Source organism: Ammodytes marinus, assembly GCF_949987685.1.
Source record: "Ammodytes marinus genome assembly, chromosome: 12".
NCBI lineage: Eukaryota > Metazoa > Chordata > Actinopteri > Uranoscopiformes > Ammodytidae > Ammodytes > Ammodytes marinus.
Genome location: NC_137216.1, coordinates 28,061,839 through 28,088,947, shown reverse-complemented (window position 1 = coordinate 28,088,947; position 27,109 = coordinate 28,061,839). Strand labels below are relative to the sequence as shown.

The 27,109-nt window shown below is 40.6% G+C and overlaps 1 protein-coding gene across 4 annotated transcripts; it reads left to right on the top strand.

Annotated features, from left to right (window-relative positions):
* The first annotated feature begins 9,013 nt into the window (after nucleotides 1-9,013).
* etv5a (ETS variant transcription factor 5a) lies at nucleotides 9,014-25,850 on the top strand. 4 transcript variants are annotated; one of them, XM_080038219.1, is made up of 13 exons: nucleotides 9,014-9,141; nucleotides 11,472-11,638; nucleotides 11,866-11,959; nucleotides 12,300-12,347; nucleotides 12,975-13,025; nucleotides 15,782-15,905; nucleotides 16,558-16,866; nucleotides 17,246-17,583; nucleotides 20,097-20,159; nucleotides 21,133-21,201; nucleotides 22,078-22,247; nucleotides 22,680-22,781; nucleotides 23,275-25,850. In XM_080038219.1, the coding sequence occupies exons 2-13, from the start codon at nucleotides 11,591-11,593 to the stop codon at nucleotides 23,503-23,505; spliced, it is 1,647 nt and encodes a 548-aa protein (XP_079894345.1). In that variant the 5' UTR covers nucleotides 9,014-9,141; nucleotides 11,472-11,590; the 3' UTR covers nucleotides 23,506-25,850. The 4 variants fall into 4 exon arrangements, with proteins under 4 accessions (XP_079894345.1, XP_079894344.1, XP_079894343.1 ...); XM_080038218.1 differs by having other exon boundaries at nucleotides 22,680-22,787; XM_080038217.1 differs by having other exon boundaries at nucleotides 12,951-13,025.
* Nucleotides 25,851-27,109: the final 1,259 nt, after the last annotated feature.

The following is a 27,109-nucleotide window of genomic DNA, read 5'->3' as shown; positions in this document are numbered from 1 at the left end:
ATGTTTTTACTAATATTGGGAGACAAAGCGTGGTCATTCTCGTGTCAATATAACCTTTTATTTGCAGCAATCACAGTAATGGATTGACTCAATTTGCCGCCACTTAAGAATACAATGGAGGGTGGTCTCTGTGTCCCGTCTTCATCTGCCAGTTTGTGTTTCCTAAAGGAAGTTGTCTGTCAAAGATAATCTGGTGAAAAAAAAGGGCCAAAACAAACGATGTGTTACTCAATAATCAGCACACTGCTCAATGTAATGCTTTTGTCAACCGTGGCTACTACTTACCCTGTCTGTTAATAACATAACAGGGCTTTATTCTTATGCAAAAAGGAAACATTCTTAAACAACAGCATGAAACAACTAATTAGTTTAAATAAAAGATTGTTTTTAACTTCTGTCCAGTTTTCACAGATGCACAGATACACTTTCAGTTCAGACCGGATTCCGAAAAAAGGAATTTTAATATCCGCTGATACCGATACTGTCCGATATCATAAATATTATTAAGAATAAATCTTGACTGTGGTATTATGTGTAAGGGATGAAGGCTTAAAGCTAGAGTGCGTAACTTATGTCAACCCCATGAGTAATTCTGAGTAATTAAAACAACACTGTCGGTGCATTTACATGAGGTAAAGCCTTCGGTGATCGCGCATGGATTTTATACCTTCTGCTGTACGTCCAGGTTTTTTTCTTAGCAGTAGAATCAACAACTGAAACATTTCTTGGGCTCTTCTTGGGATTTTTTCTGAGCTCCTGCACCAGCGTCGGGGGAGCGTCACCAGTTTGTAAACGCTGCCATACTGAGAAATACAGAGACAGTTTTGTGGAGCTGATAGGCTTCATCAACTTTGTGTCAACTCATTTGGTGGATGACTTGAATGTAACCGCCGTTTATCTACATGAAAAAGTTACGCACGGTAGCTTTAATTTGCAGGACATGCATTAACAAACACAGACGGTTGTTTTGGTCTGCTCCCCTCATGTGGAACTATCTCCCCCCCCCCCCCCACACCCCTCTTTACCCTTTGCATAGTCCTCACTCTCTACAGTCCAGACCAGCCCAATCCAGTTCTCGTCCCGGGACAGATCACTGTTATTGAGTGACATCACACACAACAGCACAGATACAACAGAAAAAAAAAATAAAGAAAGGAATATGTTTCTTTTGTTGTATGTTTTTTAAATTAATTAAAACGTCAATTCATATGAATATTATACACATGCACATTAAAAAATAAATAAAAAATTACATTTTGATTTTTTTTTTATAAATAAACCGTCGAATCATAGAAATATTCTGTACAGAGTGGAACCAAAATCCCATAATGTTACATAACACAATAAGCAAAGTCATCGTTGTGAACAGCTCCAGGGGGATTATTACAGAGTCTAGGACAAGAAGCTATTTCTGTCTGCTGCATGTCAACCAAGGGGACGTTATGGTTAATCAAATGATCTGACTTATAAAGTGTCGGTCTGTGCTACTGTATGAGCTTTGTGTGTGTGTGTGTGTGTGTGTGTGTGTGTGTGTGCGTGTGTGTGTGTGTGTGTGTGTGTGTGCGTGTGTGTGCGTGTGTGTGTGTGTGTGTGTGTGTGTGCGTGTGTGTGCGTGTGTGTGTGTGTGTGTGTTTCCCCCCCTTAGGGTCAGTGTAGACTAGAGGGGGGGAGGTAGGGGGACTTTCGGCCCAAATAGGGTCAAGGGCAGATTGTCCCATGGTTTTGATTGGATGAAAAAGGATTGAAAAAAAATACATCAATAATTTCAGTGTCTCTCTACTGTACTACTGTGTGTCACCCTCACTGTGTGTTAGCTGTCGGCTATGTGATGGACAAAACATTTGACCAAATAAACACAGGAGGTTCAATAATGTATTTTGTCCGGGGTTATTTTCCCTCTTTAATTCACATTTTAAAATATCCTGGGTTTCTGCGTACACACTGGCTAGATTGGAGACGGACCATTGATCTACATACAATACTTATTTACCGGTAATTTAAAGGTGGAGTTAGCGAATTTGGACACTTCAAAATCACTTTTTTGTCCAAATCAGTGATTATCTCCTCACAAGCCACTCCCTGTCCATACTTTGTATCGGATGAAAAAAAAAAAATCTGGTGTACACAGCCTAGGCTCTGTAAACTGTTATGTGAACAAAGGGTATGTTAACAAACGTGCCCACCGTATAACTAGCAACATGCCCGTTTACAGAGGCATATCATGAGGAGATATTCACAACAAACATTCGCTGACTCCACCTTTGAATAAAACAGCATATATTTACTACATTGTGATATGATCAGGTTGTGTTACATGCTGTCTGTAAGTGGCTGACTAAGATACAAACCTTTTTATCTTAATGGATCAATTATAGATAAATAGACCCAACAACAACCGTGAGACACTGATGACATTAGAGCAGTCAACACATTTAGCTAATGCAATCCTATGTACATGATGGAATAATCTATGTTGAACCAAATCCTTTTAGTCTTATCTGTATATGCAGTGTTAACAAAAATACAACATTTCTTTCGAGCTGATTGTAAAGCCTGTGTGCTGCTGTCTTGGCCTCTGTAATGCAATGTATTCAGTTTGTCCTTTTTCTAATTTACATTTTTTTATTAATCCTTTTTTTTCTAGTAAAATAATGTCCATACACTTTCGTTCTGGCCAACCCAAAATACAATTTCTTCTTACACCACTGGTACACTATGGACAATCAGGAAGCAAAACGTCACAGAATAAGGAAGCATTGAATTAAACACAAATAGAAGACAGACGAGAGAGAGAGAGAGAGAGAGAGAGAGAGAGAGAGAGAGAGTGAGAGAATAAAAGAAAAGCCTGGTTAGTGGTTCATTTAGTATAAGTCCTTCTTATTAGAAAAAACCCTAATTCAATATCTGCTAACACCACTGGCAAGAGAGAAAATTATGGACAATCAGGAAGCAAAACGTCACATAGGAAGGAAGCATTGAATTAGACAAATAGAAGACAGATGAGAGAAAGAGAGAGAGAGAGAGATAATAAAAGAAAATTCTGGTGAGTGGTTATACAACTCAAGAGCCTGCTGCCTATGGCTAAGGCTTCTTCTTCTTCAGCACGGCTGCTAAGATAACAAGGCAGGAATTATCTCCCAAAGTGCTATTAATAGCGGGCGAGTCACATCTTGTCCCTCAGTGAGAGAGAGAGAGAGAGAGCATCCTGCGCCCAGAGGCACTACTTTACTTTACTCCATTTGAACTCTTTGAAATGAATGTGTGTTTTTGACAGACATGTGCAAGCTAGGACAGAACGAGGATCTCAATTTATAATGCTCTCTCACCCACATGTGCTTAATCATTGTGTTGGCGGATATATTTTAGCCGCGATAAGATAGATGGATAGATTTTATTTGATAATTTTTATATAAAATATGAACCGCACTCTGTGTCATACATTAAAATACATAAATAGTCAGGGATGACACAACAAAAACAACAAAGGCTTATTTCCATTGTGGTCCCTGAGACTAAGACTAAAGGTCAGGTGGGGAGGTTAACTGATGGAATATAGAATAGTTAAAATTCTGAAAAAGGAAATAAATATGTGTATGGTTTGTGTATTGAAGATTAATAATGATGTAGTGGTAAGGTGGAGTCAGTGATTCTGGATAATGCTTGTTGTCAAAATCACTTTTTTTTTTTTTTTAAAGATATTTTTTGGGCATTTTTATGCTTTATTGATAGTGCAGAGAGACAGAGGTGAAATGGGGCAGAGAGGGGAGTGACATGCAGAGAACGACCGCGGGTGGGAATCGAACCCGGGTCTGCTGCTGGGCCTGGCCCGGGAGGGGGACGCCCTACCAACTGAGCTAAAGGTGCCCCCAAAATCACTTTTTGTTGGGGTTGCATCGTGGGTGAGGTTGATGCGATGTATGAGGCGACTGTGGCTCAGTTGGTAGAGCGGGTCGGCCGATGATCAAAGGGTTGGAGGTTCGATCCCCGCCCTGCCACCTGTGTCATAGTTGTTGTGTCCTTGGGCAAGACACTTCACCCACCTTGCCTCGTGTGAATGTCGATAGTTAGCCTGCTATCGGTGTATGAATGTGTGTGAATGGTAACGTGTAAATGGGAACAGGTCTCCCTTGAAAAAGAGTCTTCGGACTCAATGGGATTTACCTGTATAAATAAAGGTTAAGAAGATGCCAGGTTTGTTTTGCCCAAGACAAAATGTATGTCTGAAATAAAAATGTATGATATCTCTGGTTCCCCTATACAGTTGATTTTGATCTGTTTTTGTAGAACTGTCTATTTCTATGACATAGTTATGGAAGCTAAATGGATGTCCAATCATTGACAGAAGTCCTTGAACTGCTCTGGAAAATGCTTTTGTATGTGTGGTATCTACAATTCAATGACAATCATCAGTTGATGACGACTATGTGACATAAGGAAAATCTCCTTCGCTAACTAAAAGGACATTGCTTTCTCCATTGCTATATGTCCAAGGTTATCAATTAACTTTTAAACTTAAAGCTGCATGTGCTAGACCATCTGTCTGTCTGTCTGTCTGTCTGTCTATCTGTCCGTCTGTCTGTCTGTCTGTCTGTCTGTCTGTCTGTCTGTCTGTCTGTCTGTCTGTCTGTCTGTCTGTCTGTCTGTCTGTCTGTCTGTCTGTCTGTCTTATTGTCTGGGTTGCTGTCCGTCTTTCTGTCTGTCTGTCTGTCTGTCTGTCTGTCTGTCTGTCTGTCTGTCTGTCTGTCTGTCTGTCTGTCTGTCTGTCTGTCTGTCTGTCTGTCTGTCTGTCTATCTGTCTTTCTGTCTGTCTGTCTGTCTGTCTGTCTGTCTGTCTGTCTGTCTGTCTGTCTGCCATCTTCACCTGGCTTAGTAAAGGTTTCTAAGAATCGGGATTAACCCACATTTGTGCCAAGACATGCACTGCGGACCCGAGTGTCATGTCATTACTGTCACACTAACCTACAGTAGTATAGGCACTTTGAAAACCTGCCCACTGACAGACAGAGAGAGAGAGACAGAGACAGAGACAGAGAGAGAGAGAGAGAGACAGACACAGAGACAGAGACAGAGACAGAGAGAAAGAGTCAGACAGAGATAGAGAGGGAGAGAAACAGAGAGAGAGAGAGAGATTGTATATGTAAGTTATAGATAGATATATTACTGTTTATTTTGTACTGTCCGAATATTTGGACGCTGCTTTGGCAACATTGTTCTTTAAACTTTCATGCCAATAAAGGCAAAAGAATATTTGAATTTGAATTAGACAGAGAAAGAAAGAGAGAGGGAGAGAGATAGATACAGAGAGAGAGAGAGAGAGAGGTATGTTTGTACACACTAGCAGCATGTCACCCTCCGCATATGGCATATTTATTTAAGGAACGCGTTAAGAACAGCAACACAATGTGCTAGAGCCTCCGCACGCCTCCAAAGTGACCACCCACCACATCCGCAGCATGAAGAGGTGCACCAGCCATACAGTGTGGACCTGTAGGCTGCTGCGATATTGAAATAAACTCATATTATATGGACCTCTGTTATTTAAAGCCCCTTGTAAACCCAAATCCTTCTAGCTATGTAATTGGGGGAGTAAGTTGCATGATAGTAAAGCATCTATAAAAGAGTTATAGGCATTTGTATTAATCCAAATTAAAGATATTGTTATTTAAACCTGCAGTGTGTAGAATGTTGGGTTTTATTTCCTAGCATATTTTGTAGAAAGTAATTATAATATCCATAAGTACATTTAATTTAGTGCATAATAGCTGAAAAAAAAGTTTTTAATTATTTATTTTTCCCTTAGAAAGGGTCTCATATATGTCCATATTTCTGCATATTTTGGACCAAGGCCTAGTGCCGCCATCTTGAAAGTGTCATAGTTGGAATGTCATCAGGTGCATTGTTTAAAATGTAGAATTGTTCTTGTCCTTGAAGGCCACTGCAGCTTCTGTTATTATTCTAAAGGGTTGGGGTTACCCAGGGAGTGTTGCATTCTAGAACTTTGTAGAACTTTCTTGATGATGTCATATTGATGATGTAGGCTATGATTTGAGTTACTCTTTTTTATGAGAAAAATGTAATTGCTTGTTTCAGATTTTTTTTGTGTATGTGATTCCTATTTTGGGAAAACTGTATAGGAATTGTTTTGCTTTTTAGGGACCCCAGGAAGAATAGTTGTCACAATGGTGACAACTAATGGGGATCCAACAAACAATAAACAATAAACAATATTACACACTGCACCTTTAAGTTTGATAAACTCTACAGAAATTTGGTTTCGATGAGGCAAGCTATATGGTCTGGTTGTTGTATATAATCTTTGATTTTACACCAATGAGGACATATCTATGAATGGGGATATTGATTTTAGCTAATAAATTACTTAAAATGTTACACAGTGTCCCTTTAAACCTGCAGTGTGTAGAATTTTGAATTGTTCTTGTCCTTGAAGGCCACTGTAGCTTCTGTTATTATTCGAAAGGGGTGGGGTTACCCAGGGAGCGTTGCATTCTAGAACTTTCTAGAACTTTCTTGATGATGTCATACTACACACTGCACCTTTAAAGGGACACTGTGTAAACATTTTATTTTCAATCTGATTTTCTTTAAAAGCTTATTGTATATACATGCACGCACGCACGCACGCATGCATGCACAGCTGCACACACATACACACACACACTCAGGCACACACACACACACACACACACACACACACACACACACAAACACACACACCGATGAACTTGGCAGTGGATATTTCTAAGCTATCCTATCCTAACCTCCACATTTTTTAAGCGCTTCATCTCCCAAAGTAGGAGCCCAATATCCTGAAAGACAAGCTGTTTGCCTTTGGCCTTTAAGACCTTTAGGACGTCCCGAACAAAGATAGCCCTGTCCCATGTCACACGCTACATGTGTGTTTGTCTGTTCCTACTATTATTGCCTCTGCATCAAGCCCCTATAATCTCCGCATCACGGCCGAAGGGGATTTGACCAGGATTATAGTTTTCATACCAGCTGCTGGAATTTAAAAGTCTTGAGTGACGTTTGCAGTGACACAGTGTAGTGTATTTGAGGGATTCCTAATTTGGTGACGAAGGTGATAACGACAGAGGTTATTTATTCATGACCCTCTAACCTTTTGGGTTTTCAACAGCCGTTCCCTCACACACACACACACACACACACACACACACACACACACACAGGCACAAATACAGACACACGCATACACGCACGAACGCATGCACACACACACACACACACACACACACATACACACACGCACACACACACACACACACACACACACGCATACATACACACACACACACACACACACACACACACACACACACACCACACACACACACACCCACACGCACGCGAGAGGCTGCGGCATGATATATATCTTATTTTCTGCCATGCTTTAGGATGGGAAGGCTTTACTATTGTAATTTGTAAAGTGTGAGATGTTTTACTATTAATAAACACTTTTTTTATGTAATGCTTCAGTTTATGTTGCAAAGCTGTTTGAAGTTACAGCACGTATAATATTATTTTAAATGTAAAAGTCTTACAAACATATTTTGTAAAATGAAAAACATGCTTACTGCGTTGTTTCACTTTCAGGCTGACCTGAATCCAAATAATTTAAAACATATTCTAGTGGGTTGGGGGGCTTGTATTTGGGGGACACTTTGGGGGTATTTCTAGAATCCTGGTAACTGTATTCTAATGACATAAAACCCAAAAACATATAAATATACAATCTGAAGAAAAATACTAGATTGTATGAAAAATTGGATTTTACACTGCAAGTTGTAAATCGTTCGCCTCATAGCATAATTCCCTAAATCATATTTACTCTACTCTACTTTTACTCTACATCTACTCTATTCTACATCTACTTTTCGTTAGCCTAATAGCATAATTGCCTAAGTCATATTTTAAGGGTTATAGAGTCGGGTAAAGTATGTAGAGTAGAGTAGATGTAGAATAGAGTAAATGTAGAGTAAAAGTAGAGTAGAGTAAATATAATTTAGGCAATTATCCTATGAGGCTAACGAAATGAGAGACAAACAAGTTATGAGATTCGAAACCAATGTTGCAAGAGGAAAGGACAGCTGGTCAGCAAAGCACAGTAACTATCCCCTTGTGTCAATAGACTTGTGTCTTTACAACATGCCATCATGTCATCTGACTATCGCTTGCTCTGGACCAAAGAGACAGACAGACTGACCAACCTGCAAAGCAAGAAAGGCTCTCAAACACATACTAATAAGATTTTGAGCTACTATAAATCCTGATGCAAGTTATATTATGAAACAGTGAACAATTAAATGTAAACAGTGAAGCTTGTACTTTGACACCAGTATTATAGATGCATTATTTGTGTAATGTTTGCTTTGATGTAGGCTATATAAGTTTAGCCTACTTATATAATAAATTAATTAATATAATGTACTTGCATCACATTGTCTTCCTTTATAAATCGATATTAAGCCATTTGCATCACTCTCCTGACACACACATATTTATTTTACCACGTTGTGCAAATCTACTTCAAATTCAGACCTAATTCAGTGAGGAACAGAAAATAAAAGCCAATAGCACAGTTATAATCAAATTGTGTCCTTTAAGGCTATCATTGGAACCCAGGGAAAAGCCAGCGTGACACTGACGGCGTTGCTACAGTAGCGCCTGTGTACGTTTCGATCTTTAGTACATTTCCACTGCAGCTGGCCCTTTAAAAACCACATCTTGGCATCGCCGGGGAGAAAAAAATGTGAATGAAATCCAGCCATTCATAAAAATAGGACCCTGCCTCGCGGTGATTGGTCGAATCGAACGTTATGCATAATTCATGATTCCAAGCGACGCCATTGGCTGTGGGCTTAACTGACAGAACGCAGCAGCCAATCAGCGTGCGTCTCTGTGTTGCCCGCTCGAGCCCTTGGGGAAAAGCGACCGGGCCATTAACGAAAAGCTCAGTCAAGTTGTGTGAGTCGAAGGAGACGCATCAGTTTAAAGCAGAGCGCAGAGACTACTTTTACGACTATCGACACGTTGTTTTCTTTATTTGTGGATATTTTGTACTGACTTATTTCGACATAGAGGACGTATACACACACGAACACGGTAAGCTGCAGTATTTATATGCGAGAAAAAACTTGCTCTTTTCCAATGTGAAGCCTTGTTTTTCTGCCAGATATTTTTTTTCCAAGACTGCAAACGGGCAGCGCAACGCCATCTTATTGAAAGATATTTACTTTGGCAACCATTTTATCTGCTACTATGCAAGTAAAACAGAAAATGAAGAAAGACGTGTGTCGTGTTAAAAGCCTGACGTAGCCTATGTTGTATTTTAGCCTGTGGTTTATGTGCTTGGTTATTTGGCTTTGGCTTATCAGCGCGGTCAGGCGGACTCGCTGTTTGTGATTTTTTTTTTTTTTTTTATGAATGGACGGGCTTTTTTCTCTCTCTCTCTCGCTTCCTCTGTTTCCACACGGCTCGAGTTTCACTTCATTGAGAAAAACAAGGCAGAGATGGGTGGGGGAAGGGCGGGGAGAGGGGGAGGAGTGTAGGGGGGGGGGGGGGGTCGGGTGATCTTAGCCCCCCCCTCCTCCCAAAACGTTGGCCCCTCAGTTTGCCTTGAACGCAAAAGTTTTCTTAAAAAAATGGTTTCAAGTTGGTCTCAAATACGCACTTAACAAGTTGACTGTGCTAATTGTATGTGGTTGTGAAGCTAGTGTGAATATGCATGGGGTAGACTAAACTTTTATCTAGTTTGTGGTGCATCAAAAAACATTTTGCACTGTATATTTGTGACTTTTAAGGATGTTTATCGTATATTGCAATAACAATAAAAAATGCAACCATGAGATGACGTATCTTAATGAGGTCATAAGTTAAGTTGTTGCATCTATTCAAAGTTTCGTCACCCCCTTTCATATTTTAGCTATGAGTAAATCCACTGTAATTGTAGCCTATAATGTTGACTTATTATTCTTGATTGAATCACTGTATGAAAATATGCTCCACGTGAAAGACATGCATACAATTGCTTTGTCTAATGTTCCTAAGTGGTATATTGCTCGACGTCTGTAATTATTGCCCGGCAGCTATCCTGTATTCGTCATCCATTAACTGGAGTGACTCATATTACTCAGGGTTGAGCGAGCGAGAGAGAGAGAGAACAGAGGGCAATGCTTTAATAGTGCCTTTGCTGTTATTGTATGTGTAGTCTTTAAGGGAAGTTTTTAATTATAGTTTTGCTCTTACTGGTTCTTAATCTATAGTATTGAGAGTTTGGGATGGTATTATAACCCAACAATAGGTTCACGAAGCCCCCTATGCTATGAGACACCAGTAAGCTTGATGAATTGTCTTTTTTTCCCTCTTTATCTTGTAAGGCTGTGCAATTATTTTTGAATTAATCGCAGTTTCAAAAGCAGTACAATTTTGACTGGCATCAATTGTGAAAAATAAGATGATCAACTTTTACATTATAAAGTTTTTAAGTCAAGTTATAGCTTTTACATTTAAGTACATCTAATGTTAAAAAAAGACTCGAGAAGCATTTCCAATTAGTTTAAAAGTTACTAAATGCACAATCATTCCAAAATCAGTGCAATTATTCAGTTAGATAATCGCGATCACAAAATAATCACGATAATAATTTTTTGCCATATTCGTGCAGCCCCTACTATGTTGTTTTGGAAGCTTTAGTTTACTGTTCTGCATACCAGAGAATGGCCACATTTTCCTCAAGATGATTATAGTGTAAAGTAGTTGGCCAGAGTGCTAGCCAACGAGCCTGGGCTTATATAACTGCATTACGAGGTGTTGTTCCATAATGAGGTGTGTGTGTGTGTGTGTGTGTGTGTGTGTGTGTGTGTGTGTGTGTGTGTACATTGTGCTGCCTTGCTTCCTCTCCCTCGGCGCGGCTCTTGCTTTGCTCGGCTCAAAGAGTTGTTTGTTGGTTAAATAAAAGCGCTGGAAGGAGATGGTGGCCCTGGCTGCTGCATCACAATATAATGCTTTAGAACCAGCAATGTTCCTACATGAGTATAATGCTATATAACCAAGCCTATAGCACACAGTAACACTTGAATAAGTTACCAGAAAACTCACATTTCTAAGTTTATTTTGCATACAACATTTAATTTTACATTTTTATATAGTATTTTGCATATGTTATTATATATTGTGACTTTGTTTGGCTTTTTGGCTGTGTAGCACTTGGGCTCAACTGTTGTTTTTTAAATGTGCTTTATAAATAAAGTTGGGTTGGAATGAATTGGATAAAAAAGTAAGGATGTTCTAACTAGGTATTTTGTCCACTTGTATAACGAAAACTATACAATTTATTGCAATAGAGGATACTTCATATTTCTAGCTCAAATGCATATTATTATCCGATCACTTTTTTTGACCCCTCCCATTTCCAACCTTGTCTTTTTTTGCAGTGACCCCCGAGGTGAGAGAAGGCGCTGTCCCTTTAAAAAAGCGAGCACCTCCCCCCTCCCTCCCCCCCAAATATCAGACCCCCCCCTCCCTCCCTCCTCCCCCCTGTCACCAAGATAACATGGACGGATTCTATGACCAGCAAGTCCCTTTTATGGTCCCACCCAGCGTAAGTACTGGACGCGTGCCAACTTCAAAACGCATCACATCCTCAATGACAATACATTATGGGTGGATGCACCTCCTTGTGGTCACCATAGATCCTTTATACTTTACACTTTACATAGCATCTGCATTGTCTATTATTGGATGGAAAGTGACATTTATTATAGATGGATGGTCTAACGTTTTTTTTTTTTTCTCCTATCTTTTTTCCTATAATTTTTTTTCTAACAGCATAAGTCTCACTTGGAGGAAGCTTCTCACGCCAGGCCACTGAACGACCGGAAAAGGAAATTTGTGGACACGGAACTGGCCCAGGACACAGAAGGTAACAATTAAGGATGTGAAATAAACATACGTTTAGTAGATTAGATGCCTCCTAAACAACATAGTGCACCGCCACCTATCCATGCAATTACTTTGTTGGATCTAGAGTTACATTCGGTGAAAACATTTTACTCATTCAAGCACTTATTATGTGTGTGTGTTATGTTTATTTTAATTCTTTTATTATATTTTTTTTATTTTTGTATGTTAAAAATATGTTTTCATTGTATTTTTTGTTTGCAAGGAAAACGAGATAGTTTCCTCCTCAAGAAGTTATCTTAATAAAATGAATCTGAATATTCACCTTTCTCTTCTTGTTTTTTTTTTGTTTTTTTTTACAGACCTTTTCCAAGACCTCAGTCAACTGCAAGAGATCTGGATTGCAGAAGGTGAGTTGTATATTTATTTTAGAATACTGTTGTCTACAATAGTCCTGCCAATAAAGCTTAGTGAATTGAATTTTAATAATAACAGAAAACTTTTGCCAAGTTTTTCTACTGCCCTATCTCTTTCCTTCATCTATTTTAAATCAGCAATGTATCATAATTATTTACATTTTCAAAACATTCTATTTTACTTGTAACAAACAGTGTATTTTTCTAAGAGGTTACACTTCTCATCTCTTAGTCCCTTCTTTCTAAAAAGGGGGCAACAGGATGGAATTGGGCAAGTTTTAGGGATTAAAGATTAACTTGAACAGAATGTGTAGTCTTGCTGTTTTTGTGTTCTCAATTAGAGCAAGAAGACCAAAGTCCTGTGCATGGAAAACTGCTGACACACCCCCCCCCCCCCTTTGTCCTGCCTAAAAGTTGCTTTATTGAAGTCGCATTTTTTTACTTTTTTCCGATTTCTTTCTGAAAACCAGGTTATTTTCCTATCCTTTATATCACCTCTCTGGACACATGTTCAAGTTGTCAGTGTGAGGTTGTTAATTATAGATATTGTCAAAAGAGGATATGTCTCTATAATATATATTTTTTTCTCACACGTAGGACTCTCTCCTCTTATCTTCACAGCCCAGGTGCCTGATGACGAACAATTTGTCCCAGATTTCCAGTCGGATAGCTGTGAGTACACTAAAACATTTAGTTTTTTTAAGATTATCGTGACAGATTCTGTAGCTCTTTATCAGTCAACACCTTGTTATGATTAGGATGTTTTTTTTAGTCCAGCCTGGTTGTTGCCGGATTTTGCTAGGGACATTCAATTAAAATTTGGCAAGACAACCAATAGCATTAGCACTTCAGTATATAAATAATATTCTAGCAGCGCTGCATCAGAATTTTTTCTCTACACATTTTCACTTCAAATGACTCTTAGAGGAAAAAAAAATCTCCTATTAATTTTTAGTCCCTGACCCGATGTGCAGGTCAACCCCTTATTTTATCAAAACATCTTTCTCCTGCCTAGTGGAAAGAAAACAATTATCTTTTTAAAAACACACATCGCTCTGGGAAAGCTCTGCCCCTTCCTCTGCTCTGCCTCCATTTTGAGTTAAATCAGCCCATTGGCACGGGGCATCACATGAGCCAAAGCTACTAATCTGATTTCACACGTTCCCGCACTCGGGCCCTGCTGCTGAACTGGGCTAGATTCCAGTGGATAGGAGGTTGTGTGTGTGTGTGTGTGTGTGTATGTGTGTGTGGAGAGGGGGTGGGGGTGGCAGCTTCAAGTTAGAGTGAAATGCCTGTTACAATCTCTACCAGAACTCGAATATCCTTAAAAAAAACTATCTGTCTTCTTTTCAAACTGCTCTGTAAGGCTGTCTGTACATTGCCTTCGGGCTCCAGACGAGAGGGGATTGTTTGAATTATGCCCAATGGAGCGTTTTATAACCCCCCCTCCTCCCTCCACACACACACACACACACACACACACACACACACACACACACACACACACACACTACTGTCTTTCTGAGTTTATGTTTTGGTCTGATGCGTAGGATGGTGGAGACTGGGTGTGGTTGTCTTTGTCAGGGCTGCATTTTTAAATCTTGGGAAATAATCATGTGCAAACTGACCACTAGCTTCCAGTGATGCAACGTATTATTGCGGTTGAAGGATTGACATGCACCCATAGATGGTATATAAATGCACCGTATGTACTTTCATATAGAGAGAAGGCTCCATTCAAGGTTGTGTGAATTTGTTGGTTCATACTGTATGTAGTCAGCTCACTCACTGCAAAGAGGCTCTGTGGTGTAGTCCTTGACCTTGTACTGAGAAGTGTGTGTGTGTGTGTGTGTGTGTGTGTGTGTGTGTGTGTGTGTGTGTGTGTGTGTGTGTGTGTGTGTGTGTGTGTGTGTGTGTGTGTGTGTGTGTGTGTGTGTGTGTGTGTGTGTGTGTGTGTGTGTGTGTGTGTGTGTGTGTGTGTGTGTGTGTGTGTGTGTGTGTGTGTGTGTGTTTGTGTGTTTGTGTGTTTGTGTGTTTGCGAGTGTGTGTGAGGAACGGAGAAGTGAGTTTGGCAGTACTTGCCTCTGTTGCTAGGCTGCAGAGCCCTTCTCTCTCACAAGTTGCCTATTCACCAACACAAGATTTTTTTTTTTTGCTAAGAGTTTGAGTCAGTAGAAAATCACTTGGATTATACACCGTTTCACTGACCCACTCCTTAACTATGTCTGCAGTGTTGGCTTTGTTAATTATTTAAAAGAATAGCTCTGCAATCTACCAATGCCTTTTTATATTGACCAAAATGTTTGTATTTTCAGAAGTGCAAAAAAATGTGCAACAAAAAGTAATTGAACTACTCAAATCACTATGCAAATATGACTGTATTTCAACTACCAGCAAGCTACTGCCAAATGTTGTTTTAAAGGAATACTTCACCCATACGGAACCAACCATAAATCACTCGTTCTGCCTTTTCTCAGGCTAGGATGAACCGATTTCTAAAATGTTTGCACATTTATACTACATAGGATCTCAGAGGTCAATACACCTTCATATTCCCACCAGTGAAGTAGGTCTTTAACTACTTAGTTTAATTACACAGAGTTCACTTCTCCCTAATACTGTAACTCTTGTCTATAGTGGGGGGAGCACTGTCCGATTTTTGCACACCGCTCCAAAGTAGAAAAAGACACTTTATAATCAATCTACTTTACCATTATTTACTTTCCCCCCTGTATGCGAAATCATCTCACTGGTTCCATTAGGTTGCACACTAGCAGCTCACGTGCCTGTTGTTAGCTCAGCCCGGGCCCATCAGCACCCAGGGGTGATTGTATTTGGCTGGCGCTCCCCTGTTCCCGCCCGGGGATCTAGTTTCTCTTGGGCTATTATGTGGCGCCCCCGGATACGCCAGCCGAGATACACACAGAGAGAGAGAGGGAGAGAGACAGAGAAGGCTGCTGCAGCTATATGGTGTCTAATGGTTACAGCAGCACGGGAGAATAAAATCATTCATCGCCCATTAGATTACAGCCACACTGATTCACGGGTATTGGGTATATTGGCCCAGCCCTAATGGGAATCGAGATGAGAAGTTTGATAGCTTATTGTGTGAGTGTGTGTGAGTGAGATTGTGTGTGTGTGTGTTGCAGTTTGTGTCATCATGCTACCTAGCTAGCGGTGGTGGTGGACAGATTGTTGTTTTCCAAGCCGTCATTAGGGCTGAATGATAAATGACTTCTAAGTGGTTTTGACAGTCCGGGGAATATACACACAGAGAGACATTGTCCATACATCCATTTTATCCATCCAGCTCCCAAATGTGATTTAAGATAACCGCTGCTGCACTTGTGTTTTTATGGTTTTTCAATTAGCTGGTCTATCTTGTGAGTTGATCTAATGCTGTGTGTCTCTGTGTATTGTCTCTGTAGTGATGTTCCATGGCCCGCCACCGGCCAAGATCAAACGTGAGCTGACTCCCTCCAAAGAGCTTTCCCCCTGTCGCCAGGACCGGAGTCCCATGCCCTACGGAGAGAAGTGCCTTTACAGCTACAGGTATGTCTGTGCACTGTGGAGCCTAATCACGTTTAGTTAGAACAGAACAGAACAGGACAGCAGACACTAGATAAGCAGGGCTGGGTATTCTGTTGATGGTTAGGACCCACATTGGTTGTAACCACATGTAGTCTTCATAGGGTTACACATCAAAAATAAGAATATTGAATTTACTGTACATAAGGACTTCACAATATGATATGAATCACGATATATGGGCAGCGATATATTTTATAGCGATACGATGCACATTAATATATTGTTATTTTACACAAAGTTCACTGACGATGTAAAACCAGAGCTCAAATACAAAGTTGCTGTGTACGTTATGGGTAGTCTTGATGCATCACATTATATTGATCATTCTGCAGAAAAAAATTAAGTTAAAGCAATTGAATTCCAAAACTTTAATTCAATTTCAACAATATTTTTTTAGCACAGCCCTACTAGATCTCTAGATACTCCTATGTAGTATACATGTGTTTAGGATTAACAGGAAAGTTGGGCCAAGGGAAGACTGAGGGAAGAAAAACCTCATTGATTATTTTATAATAGCGATTTTTATAATGATAGACGCCGGTTCCGTTTGGGTTAAGTATTCCTTTTAAGATTTGTTTCTGACCATTTCTGCCCCTTCTCTCTTCATCCCCAGTGCCTGTGACAGGAAGCCCAGTCCAGGGTTCAAGCCATTAACTCCTCCCTCCACGCCCGTCTCTCCCTGCGGCCCCGGCAGCAGCACCGCGCGAACGCACCCGCTGAGTGAGCAGAGCCCGCCCCCTCACCCTCATGTAGCCAATAGGAACGCAGCGCCGCGTCAGGTGCACTTACAGCAGCCAATCACAGCCAGCGTAGGATCCCCCAACCAGCAGCAGCAGCTCCCAGTCCACAGCCACAGCCCGCCCTTCGCTGTGCCCTGTGCTCCCCTCAACCAGGATGCCAACAACTTCACACAGGAGCACAGGTAAACACTACTACCAAGTTTATTTAAATAGACTAGAAGGAACTTACAATTATTATTACTACAATTTTATGAAACGGTCACATTTTTTCTCTGGTGATTAGAAATGACCTGTAACAGCAAATAACGCCATCAGTGAAAATAATGCTATTTTTATATAGTTGTTATTAATGCCTTCTCGGGTCTGAATCCCCGCCAACTCAGTCAAAACGATAAAAAAAACTACCACCTTTGTCCAAAGCGGGCACTAGACCCAACCAAAACTAAAAGTTCTTCAAGTCGTAGTCACTTAAATGTCCTCGTGAGCTTATTTTAGCATCTTTTTGAGTAGCGTTTCCTTTTAAAACACCTAACCACATTGTTTTTTTCTCTTCATCTCCAGGTTCCAAAGGCAGATGTCAGAGCCATGTTTACCTTTCCCCCCATCAGAGAGTCAAGGGCGCCAGCAGCAGTTCATGCCCCAGCCTCCAAACAACAACAACAACAGCAGCAACAACAGTCTGCAACGTGACAGCCGGCCCCCCTACCACCGCCAGATGTCGGAGCCCCTGGTAGCGGTCCCTCCCCAGGGCTTCAAACAGGAGCTGATCGACCCGCGCTACACGGAGCAGGGCGTCCCAACCATGGGCCCCCCTGTCCAGCCCCAGGGCCCGCCGCGTCAGGCCGGCTTCCATCCAATGGCCATCAAGCAAGAGCCCCGCGACTTCTGCTTCGATTCTGGTGAGTAGAAGGGGGCTAGAGATGGATGTGTGTTTGTAGGATAAGTTTAGAAGAGTCTGTTACAACTCAAGATTTCCTGCATATCTGAGTTGTAAGATATGCGTCTGTCTGTCTGTCTGTCTGTCTGTCTGTCTGTCTGTCTGTCTGTCTGTCTGTCTGTCTGTCTGTCTGTAGATGACTTTATTCAGTTTAAGGGTCTTAGAGTAGAGCGAGTAGAAGGTGAGGAATGTTCCCTTGCCATGTTTGCACTTGGCCCTGACACATGTATGTGAGTTTTAGCATGCATCAGAGGCACACACACACACACACACACACACACACACACACACACACACACACACACACACACAGCTTAATCTGCGTCATTCCTCTGGAGTGACAACAGTAAAGTAAAAGTGGGTCTTTTAGCCGAAGCCTTAAGCCTCCAAGGGCAAAAAGGAACTAGGTCATCCAGCCAGATCCAGCCAGGTGGAGAGAATGTCTTCACTTGAGCCTACCAAGTACCTGGAATCAATCTGGGCCAATGCCGTCATAGGACTTAGTAGTGACCCAAGACTCAGCAAGACTGGACAATTCACAACTTGTTTTTACAGCAGGCATGGGGCCCGTATGATATTCTAATAGCATGATAACCTTACGCAAAAAATACCACAACTCCAATATATCACTGTATTGCACTTACAGCTCTCAAATGTGTTATTTTGAAATGTCTTGGTAAAAATAAACAACAATATTTTTTTGGCTTAAAACAATCTTTTTATTTTTTCAACAACATATAGACCATGCTGACCGTACCCAAAATAAACCTTTATGGTAACATTATTTTAGGGAGGGCTTATATCTTAAACAATAAATATATATATATCAAATAATGGTAGTTTTGAAAACTTGACATTTTCATATCTTGAAACCGGATATAAATTTGACCGGAAACTCAAAGGGACCAAATGTGTTCCAGTCCTCTTCGAAAAAAAAGGCCTTGTGCCATGTGTTTACTCACATGGCATTAAGTAAACAGGGCCAGCGCACGTCAGCATTGTTTGATCCCTACGCCCACACACACACACACAGCTGTTCTCCCCGTACTCTGAAACTCTACGAAAAAAAAAATAGTTTTAATCTTTTCTCTCGCTCACTGGTAAACATACTCTCACTCCTTTTCTGCCTGGTGGGGTGGGGCGGGGGGGGGGGGGGGGGGGGGGGGGGGGCACCGGCTGGCCTGGTCACTGATGTAATGACAAATCCTCTTAGCCCCTTATGGCCTTTTAAATACCCACGTCAGAACGTCCTTACATGGATCCAGGAAGTGCATGTTTGTCATACCGTCGTGGAACATATTGTTAACCCTGCGTGGGTGCATGGCTTTACAGACAATGACCAAACCGTGTGTGTGTGTGTGTGTGTGTGGAAACTGAAACAAATAGGCTACAGTTGCAGTAGAAATAGGTATAATCAACCAACTGTAATACCGTGTACCGGGGTAGAATTTGGGGAAGGTAAAAAGGGATCAAAAATTGGACACTTCCCAACCCTATAGTTTTCTCTACTGGCACGGAAACACACATAGAGTGAAGACAAGAGGAGACGGAGACTTGAGGAAACACTTGCTCAAGATTGATCTCTAGGTCTTATCAGTCGACAGGAAACAGAATAATGGCTCTCTCTCTCTCTCTCTCTCTCTGTCTGTGTGTGTGTGTGTGTGTGTGTGTGTGTGTGTGTGTGTGTGTGTGTGTGTGTGTGTGTGTGTGTGTGTGTGTGTGTGTGTGTGTGTGTGTGTGTGTGTGTGTGTGTGTGTGTGTGTGTGTGTGTGTGTGTGTGTGTGTGTGTGTGTGTGTGTGTGTGTGTGTGTGGAGATGCTTGCAACACAGCGCAGACACTCTGCCAGCGGAAGACAGGCCTTGACCCCTCGGGGCGGGGGGGCTCTGGTGTAACTTGATTGTCATTGAGATTTAAAACAGCAGCCATGGTGCTAATCTTATTTTATGGGCTTGGTGGACATGCAATGGCCACTGTGTGCTGTGCTGTACTCCATTCTGATGTGTGTGTGTGTGTGTGTGACTCTGTATGTGTGACTGTGTGTGTGTGTGCCATTTTTTATTAGCCCAGCTGTTGTAGCTTCAAATGCATGGAGTTATTTTACAATTTCTTTCTAGAGGCTAGTGTTTCGATTTGAGACCATAATTTATTGATTCAGATTTGATGCTTTTTTTTATCCCCTGAGACTCCATACAAATAAACTTATCATTCATTGGCCAGACTAGCGTATAGCACCAATGCGTTTTATCCTTTAAAGCCCCACACTGTATATGTCCATCACACTTCTTATATAGCATGAGCTGGATAAGTATCAGAGCTTATGTGTCGTTATACACATTGGCCGGGATCCACATATATCCGTCAGCTGTGAGGTGGATTTTTGATGCATTACATATGTGATATGACCGTGTTGGTATATCGCTCTGGTCTAAAATTAAAACCCCTCTATCTATCTATCTATCTTCTTTTGTTTACAGAAGTGCCTAACTGTCAGTCAACGTTCGGGAGAGCGGGGAGCTTCTACCAAAATAACCATGAAAGTAAGTTCACTTTATTATCTGCTTTTTATCCCTGATTTATTTCAATTGGTGTCACTAAACCTGGGGACTTATGGAGCTGCTAAAACGGTAGCCTGCTGGGTATCGAATGCATTACACAAGTATTGAACTTAATCTTAAAATAAGGCCTTAAGAGTATTGAATTTCACAGGCACAGTTTTGAACTTCCTCGCAAATTCTTAAGTTTTTTTTAATTTCACTTTTAAAAGAAAAAAAAATACTTGGAGAGGGGTCGGATGGATAGATAGATAGATAGATAGATAGATAGATAGATAGATAGATAGCTGGGTGTTACAATAGCGGTCAGTGGCATTGAAATCTCAGCCCAAGGGGAAGTGAATCTATCAATGAGTCCAGTGTCGCGGCCCCACACACACACACACACACACACACACACACACACACACACACACATACTGACACATACTGACACACACACACACACACACACACACACTGAGCATATCTTGCATCAGCAGCTGGCAGACGCTCCACACAATACAGGCGTCCTCTCTTGGGACGCTGCCCGGGTTATATCGCTTTGCTTTGCACTTTGGACGTCTGTGTTGAACTTGGTCTCTGGCCCCTCCGAGCTGGAACAAAAGACCCTTTCCCACGCTCCTATCTCGATCTGCTGCGGTTAGTTAAAGTAAAGAATAATCTAGCAGTAAAAAAGTTAATGAAGATGCACCGATTGCAGTTTGCTTGGTTGTTTTTGAATGCCTTTTTTATTTATCTTATTTTTTTTATTTTTTTTGTATCTGTAACTTGCCGATGCCGATTTTGGCTGACTCAGTTTTTTTCTTCTAAATAGCTATAAAACTATAATTGAACCTACAATACACATTTTTGTAACTGCTCCCTTTTTATCTATACTTTATTGTAGGAGCAATATATATAATCTTTTACATCTGAATTAACGTTGCTTTTCTTTCTTTCTTTTTTTCCATTTCAGGCTTCTCCTTTGACAGAGAAACTCAGATGTACTTTGACGACACCTGTGTGGTCCCTGAGAGACTAGAAGGTGAGAATGAATAAATGCCCAAAAAATTTGAATATAGATCAATAAGAAAAACAATTATAGTAATAGTAAATGCATAAAATCAAAAGATTTGACTATAGGTAAGACTTCAATTATATGACCAATCAGATTTAGCTATTAACTGTAAATGAATAAACCTAGTCAGAGACAAACCTAGTTCAAAAAGCACTAGATGTTCTAAACTTGAAGCCAATGTTGCATATAAGCAAAAAAAAATTAAAAATTTCCACTGTAGGTAGAGGTAAGACAATGAATGATCAGATTTAACCATGTACTGTAAATTCCTAGTCAAGAGACAGCCCTCAGTTCAAAAAGTACTCGATGTTCTAAGCCCAAAAGAGTGTGGGAATTTTCCTGTAGCCAAGTCTTTTTCTCATGGTACAAAATGAGTCCAAATCCCAGTTACCATCTGGACGGAATGTCTCACCACACTGTAACCATGGCGAGTTCAGCACCAACTGACACTTTTGATTTGCCTCTACACTCTCTCTCTCCTATGAGACAGATCTCTATTTTATTTTAAATTGGTAAATGATAGGCTATAACTATAGTATTCTTCTATTGTGCCAGCTTTGGCTTGTTTTCTCACTCAAGAGATTTTTCAGTCTGTTTTGAATTTGAGATAATTATTCCATCTCGCCTTTTATGGAGTATAAACAATGATAATGTATCAATTAAGATGAACCCTTTTTTGTTTTTTTACTTTGTATGTTATGTATGTAATGTTGTGTATCCAAGCAATCAAACCAAACTTAACCTAACTTATATTCTCAATCAAAAGGAAAATGTTGTTATCAAAGACAAAAAATTCATCTTTACTAATTTTCTTTATCCATTTTTCTCCTCCCCCCCTCTCAGGTAAAGTGAAGCAGGAGCCGTCAGTGTACCGTGACGGCCCCCCCTACCAGCGCCGCGGCTCCCTGCAGCTCTGGCAGTTCCTGGTTACGCTCCTCGACGACCCGGCTAACGGACACTTCATCGCCTGGACCGGACGGGGAATGGAGTTCAAACTCATTGAGCCAGAGGAGGTCAGTACACACCGCCATGTTTGTTTGTATTCCTGCTATTATGAGCTGTTGTGTTCATATCTATTGGAAAAATACGAGTTTGCAATCTATTATAGTGTTGATTTTAGAATGATACATTTTACTTGTGAATGTCTTTCAAGTCACCCAAGGACGTGTTCCCCATGCACAGATAAAATAGACACAACATAAAATAATACAAAAAAGAAAAAAGGGGTCAACCGTGTATGTAGGATTAAAGGTGGAGTCAGCGATTCTGGAGAACACATTCAATGAAAATCTGGTGTTAAATTACATCCTAGGCTTTGTAAACTGGTATGTAAAAAAATAAAAAGGGTACAGACAGGTAGTGGAGCAAAAGAAGATTTTCACTGATTTTGAAGCAACATTCTCCACATATTGCACTTGGCTAATACATTTCCTTTTGTGTCTCAGGTTGCTCGGCGATGGGGCATGCAGAAGAATCGCCCGGCCATGAACTATGACAAGCTGAGCCGCTCTCTGCGCTACTACTACGAGAAGGGCATCATGCAGAAGGTAAAGGCACGTTCCACTTTTCATTTTCTCTATGGACACTCTCTTACCATTGGTGCTACATGGGGGGTTTAAACAGTGAATATATCTGATTACAACCATGGGAAATGCTTTGATGACATAAAAAACTGAAAGTTCCCCTGAGGCACTTTAATCTGAAATCTGAAATTGTATAAAAATATATAGTGGATCAGTCAATTTAATGTCCTGGAATCGGGCTACTATATCATGCCATGAGGGTTCATGTCTGAGTTAAATAATTACATTTAAGAAATTCGATAGCACCTTTCTTTTCTTAACACTGTTCTAAAGTGCTAAACAATGAAAATAAAACAAAACCTATGTCCAGTAATACAACCAAGCTAAAACATATAAGGCCTAAGCAAATATAGTATAATAAATCAAATGCGAAAAGTAATAAAATGTGTATATAAAAACTGTAAAACCTTCCCCAAACAATAGATTAACATATATCTCATTTCTGTCTCATCTTCAGGTTGCCGGTGAGAGGTACGTGTACAAGTTTGTGTGCGATCCCGAGGCTCTGTTCTCCATGGCTTTCCCTGACAACCAGCGTCCCAACCTGAAGGTGGACCCCGACAGTCTCCCCGGCCTGGACGAAGACACAGTGCCCCTCACTCACTACGAAGACGCTGCCCCTTACCTGCTGGACAACGGGGAGCAATGCGTGACTGGCTTGCCCTTCCCGGACGGCTATGGCTACTAGCAATCGCAAGCTACCGACTACATCACATGTAAACGCAACGAAAAAAACACTCCTAAAAAGTCTCTTGACGCACACCCACTCCTTTTTAAAATGAAATGCCGAGAGCTGGAAAACGTGCTGAGATATATGCTAGGACGGAAACGAATCCACGCGCTATGCTCCAAAATGGTTTCCATCTTTTTTGGCTCACTGGAAAACCCCTTCAAAGACTCTGAGAAAGCTAAAGCTAAGCTAAGAATGAACGAGGGTTAAAGAAATCGCCTGCCTCTTCTGCTGCAACATCGAATATGAGAGAGAAGAAGAGAAATGGTTTTGAAAACCAGTGACGTTGAACTGGACACAGTAGCTCCGCCTACTTTTACAAAGCTTCCCTAAAGTACGGTTGTCAAGGGGCTACTGTTGTTGTTGTTGCTGTGGAGACCAAAACAAAAGTGAAGCCATGTGACGACGCCAAGTTTAAAATGAACTGATAAGACACGCCCACTCTTCTCTTTGTACAAGACTGCAAGAGTTGTTACATTCTGATTTTTTGTGACAATCTTTTCGCTTTTTTCGTTAAAAAAAAATCTTATAAACAGTAAAAAAATATATATTAAAAAAATCTAATGAGGTATTCTAAATGCAGCACTATTCTATAGTTGCCTTTTTTTGGGTCGCCCCTTCCCCTCCCCTCCCCGCCAAGCCCTGCCCCTATGCTCCAAACATTTTCATGTCACCACTACTGCATCTGATCCGTGAAAGGGCTTTAATTTGCATAAAAAAAACGGATTGTCAAAAAGTTAACACACACACACAACTCACAAATTTTTTTCTGTAGATAGAACTACTACATTTGTTTTTTTTTCTGTTTAAATAAATATGCCAGCTGTTCAATTACATTTGCATTGAGACATTTTTAGTGACCCGGGACTCTCAGGTTTCTGGGGGTGTCTTCTGTATTTCAGGCTAGTTGGTTGGTCGGGCTGCTCCCTTGTATTAATGTCATGTTCTTTAAAAATCCTTCTGCCCGTGTTAAGAGATTGTATCCGCTTCCCTTTTAGCGACTGTACACCCACAGTCTATATACAGTACACACTCCTCCCATATCTATCCATCAAAACTGGGTCCTCAACTTTATAGAAATGCTTAGTTACCGTAACACTCCTATCTTACTCCATTTTCAAAAGGGATACATATTAAAAAACGCAAAGTACATATTTTTTTCCCCCCTCCAAGACGCTGTTAAAATCATTCATAAAAAAAATGTAAGAAGTTTTTTTCTTATGTATGATAAATAGTAACATAAACATAACCATTGCTCCCCAGTATTTCTTTTAGTTGTATTTCTGTGTGGCTGCCCCCTACATGTTTCCTTGGCTAGTCCCTCTGATGCACCAGTATGGCAGGCGCAATCAGGACGTTTTGCATGCAAAAGTAACAACAGAAAATGGGGTGACATTTATTTTTGTTTGGACGACATTTTGGACACATTTTGTGCCGATTTTACCGAGTGGTTCAACAGACAGGCTTTCTTTGCATGGTGTAATCCAGTCGAGACTTTGTGCCCACTAACATATCGCTTTTACTGTCTTTTGGACAAAGAAGATATTTGTGATATATTCTCTGCATTGTTTTTTTTTGTTTTCATTTATCTATGTTTTCTGAAAACGTGGGGCAACGACAAACGTATATATAAAGTATATATTTTTGCTATAAGGCTGCATTTGTTTTTTTGATTTTAATGTATAAGCTGTATTATAGTTCTGGCTCTCTCTAATAGACAAATGTACCTTTTTAAAAAAAAAACTCTCAATATCGAACCCTCTTATAATAATAATGCTACTACTGCAGACTGTTTTCTTTAAGAGGCCTCTCTGTATATGGGCTGGAGAATGGCTGAGAAGATGTTTGTGTGTGTGTGTGTGTGTGTGTGTGTGTGTGTGTGTGTGTGTGTGTGTGTGTGTGTGTTTCCACGAACAACTGTTTATGAGTGTGTTTGTCTGTGTGTGTGCGTGAAAGTGTGTGTGTGAGGGATAGACGGTAAGAGAGGCAGTGTATGCATTTGTGTGTGTGTGAGATGGAGAGGGAGAGAGTGAGTATATGTGTGTGCGTGTGTATGTTTGTGTGTGTACGAGACTGTATGTGTGCGATAAAGTGTGTGTGTATGTGAGTGTTTATGTGAGTGTGTTTGTGTGAAGGCCAGAGTTCCAGCAAAAAGGCTAGAGTGAGGACACACATTATATCATGAGATGGGTTGGTTGGTTGTCTGCACTTGTATAGGCTTGAGTCCCCGCCCCTCACAATGTGTTTCTTAACACTGCTGAGTCCATGATAATCTGTACTGGGTACAATAAACGCTCCTTTATGCTTCACTGCCTGCAGTCCGCCTGGATTTCATCATTTTATCTACACACACACACAGTCACAGAAGCGTGCACACACGCGCACACACACACACACACACAAACTCACTGACAGACACACACACACACACACCACACTCTCACACACTCACTCACACACACAGACTCACTCAATCGCGCACACTCACTCAAACACAGACACACTCTCTCACTCACTCACTCTCTCACACACACACAAACTCACACACAGACACACACACACACACACACTGTAAGTCAGCTGACTGGGTGCTGTGGTCTGGCAGTCACTGTGCTTGACCGGGCTAACAGTCACATGCTTCTGAATACTTCTGATACTTTTCTGGGTAAATGATTACTCATGTTTTTAACCTGGGGCATCTGGTGAGCTGTGTACAAGAAGAATAAACACTCACTGCATGTGTTTCAATGTATTTGTTTAAGTTGAGACACCGTCACGATTCAATTTGGTTTAATTTTTAACCTCTAGATATCATCATGAAACTTTGCCAGTTGATTACCGGTACTTACATTAAAACAATTGTTATTTTTTTTTAAGAACAAAATCTATCATAAATCAGACATTCAACCAGATATAAACAAATCCTTCTGTAATAACCTTCAGAATAGTGCTAGGAATGATCATGGAAAGTAAAGTTGATGTAAGTGCTTTAGAAGTCGAGATATTTGCAAAAAACTAAGGTTGCGTTCCGAATCACATACTTTCTACTATATAGTATGTAGAAAAAAGATTTAGGATGTCCCGATTCTTGTGGCCAGATTTAGGATGGTTAGAAGTACCCGGATGTCCTACTTCATGCGGCCAAGATTGTTAGTGTTGAAAAGTGCATCCTATTTGGGCGATTCTGACCCACAATCCAGTGCGCACGTGAAGTGACGTAACATCGACGAAGCCTCCATATGAAAACAAACGGGGATGCGACGGATATAAAAGCAAGAGGCAAGATCAAGGCGCAATGTTATGATGAAATAAGAGAGAAAAGTATGTCCCAATAGTATGCCTACTGCATCCTAACTAGATTCTTTTTATCGTCGGATGTAGTATGTAGAATAGAAAAAAGAAAGAGTATGCGATTCGGAACGCAACCTATGTTTGAGATAATGGCCGTTAAAGATGATTGAATAGGAGAAATATACAGACGCAAACAGATAAGGTTTAGTTCAAATAAACACATACATGTACATTTTGGACCTTTTATTCATACTGATATGAAAGACGATAT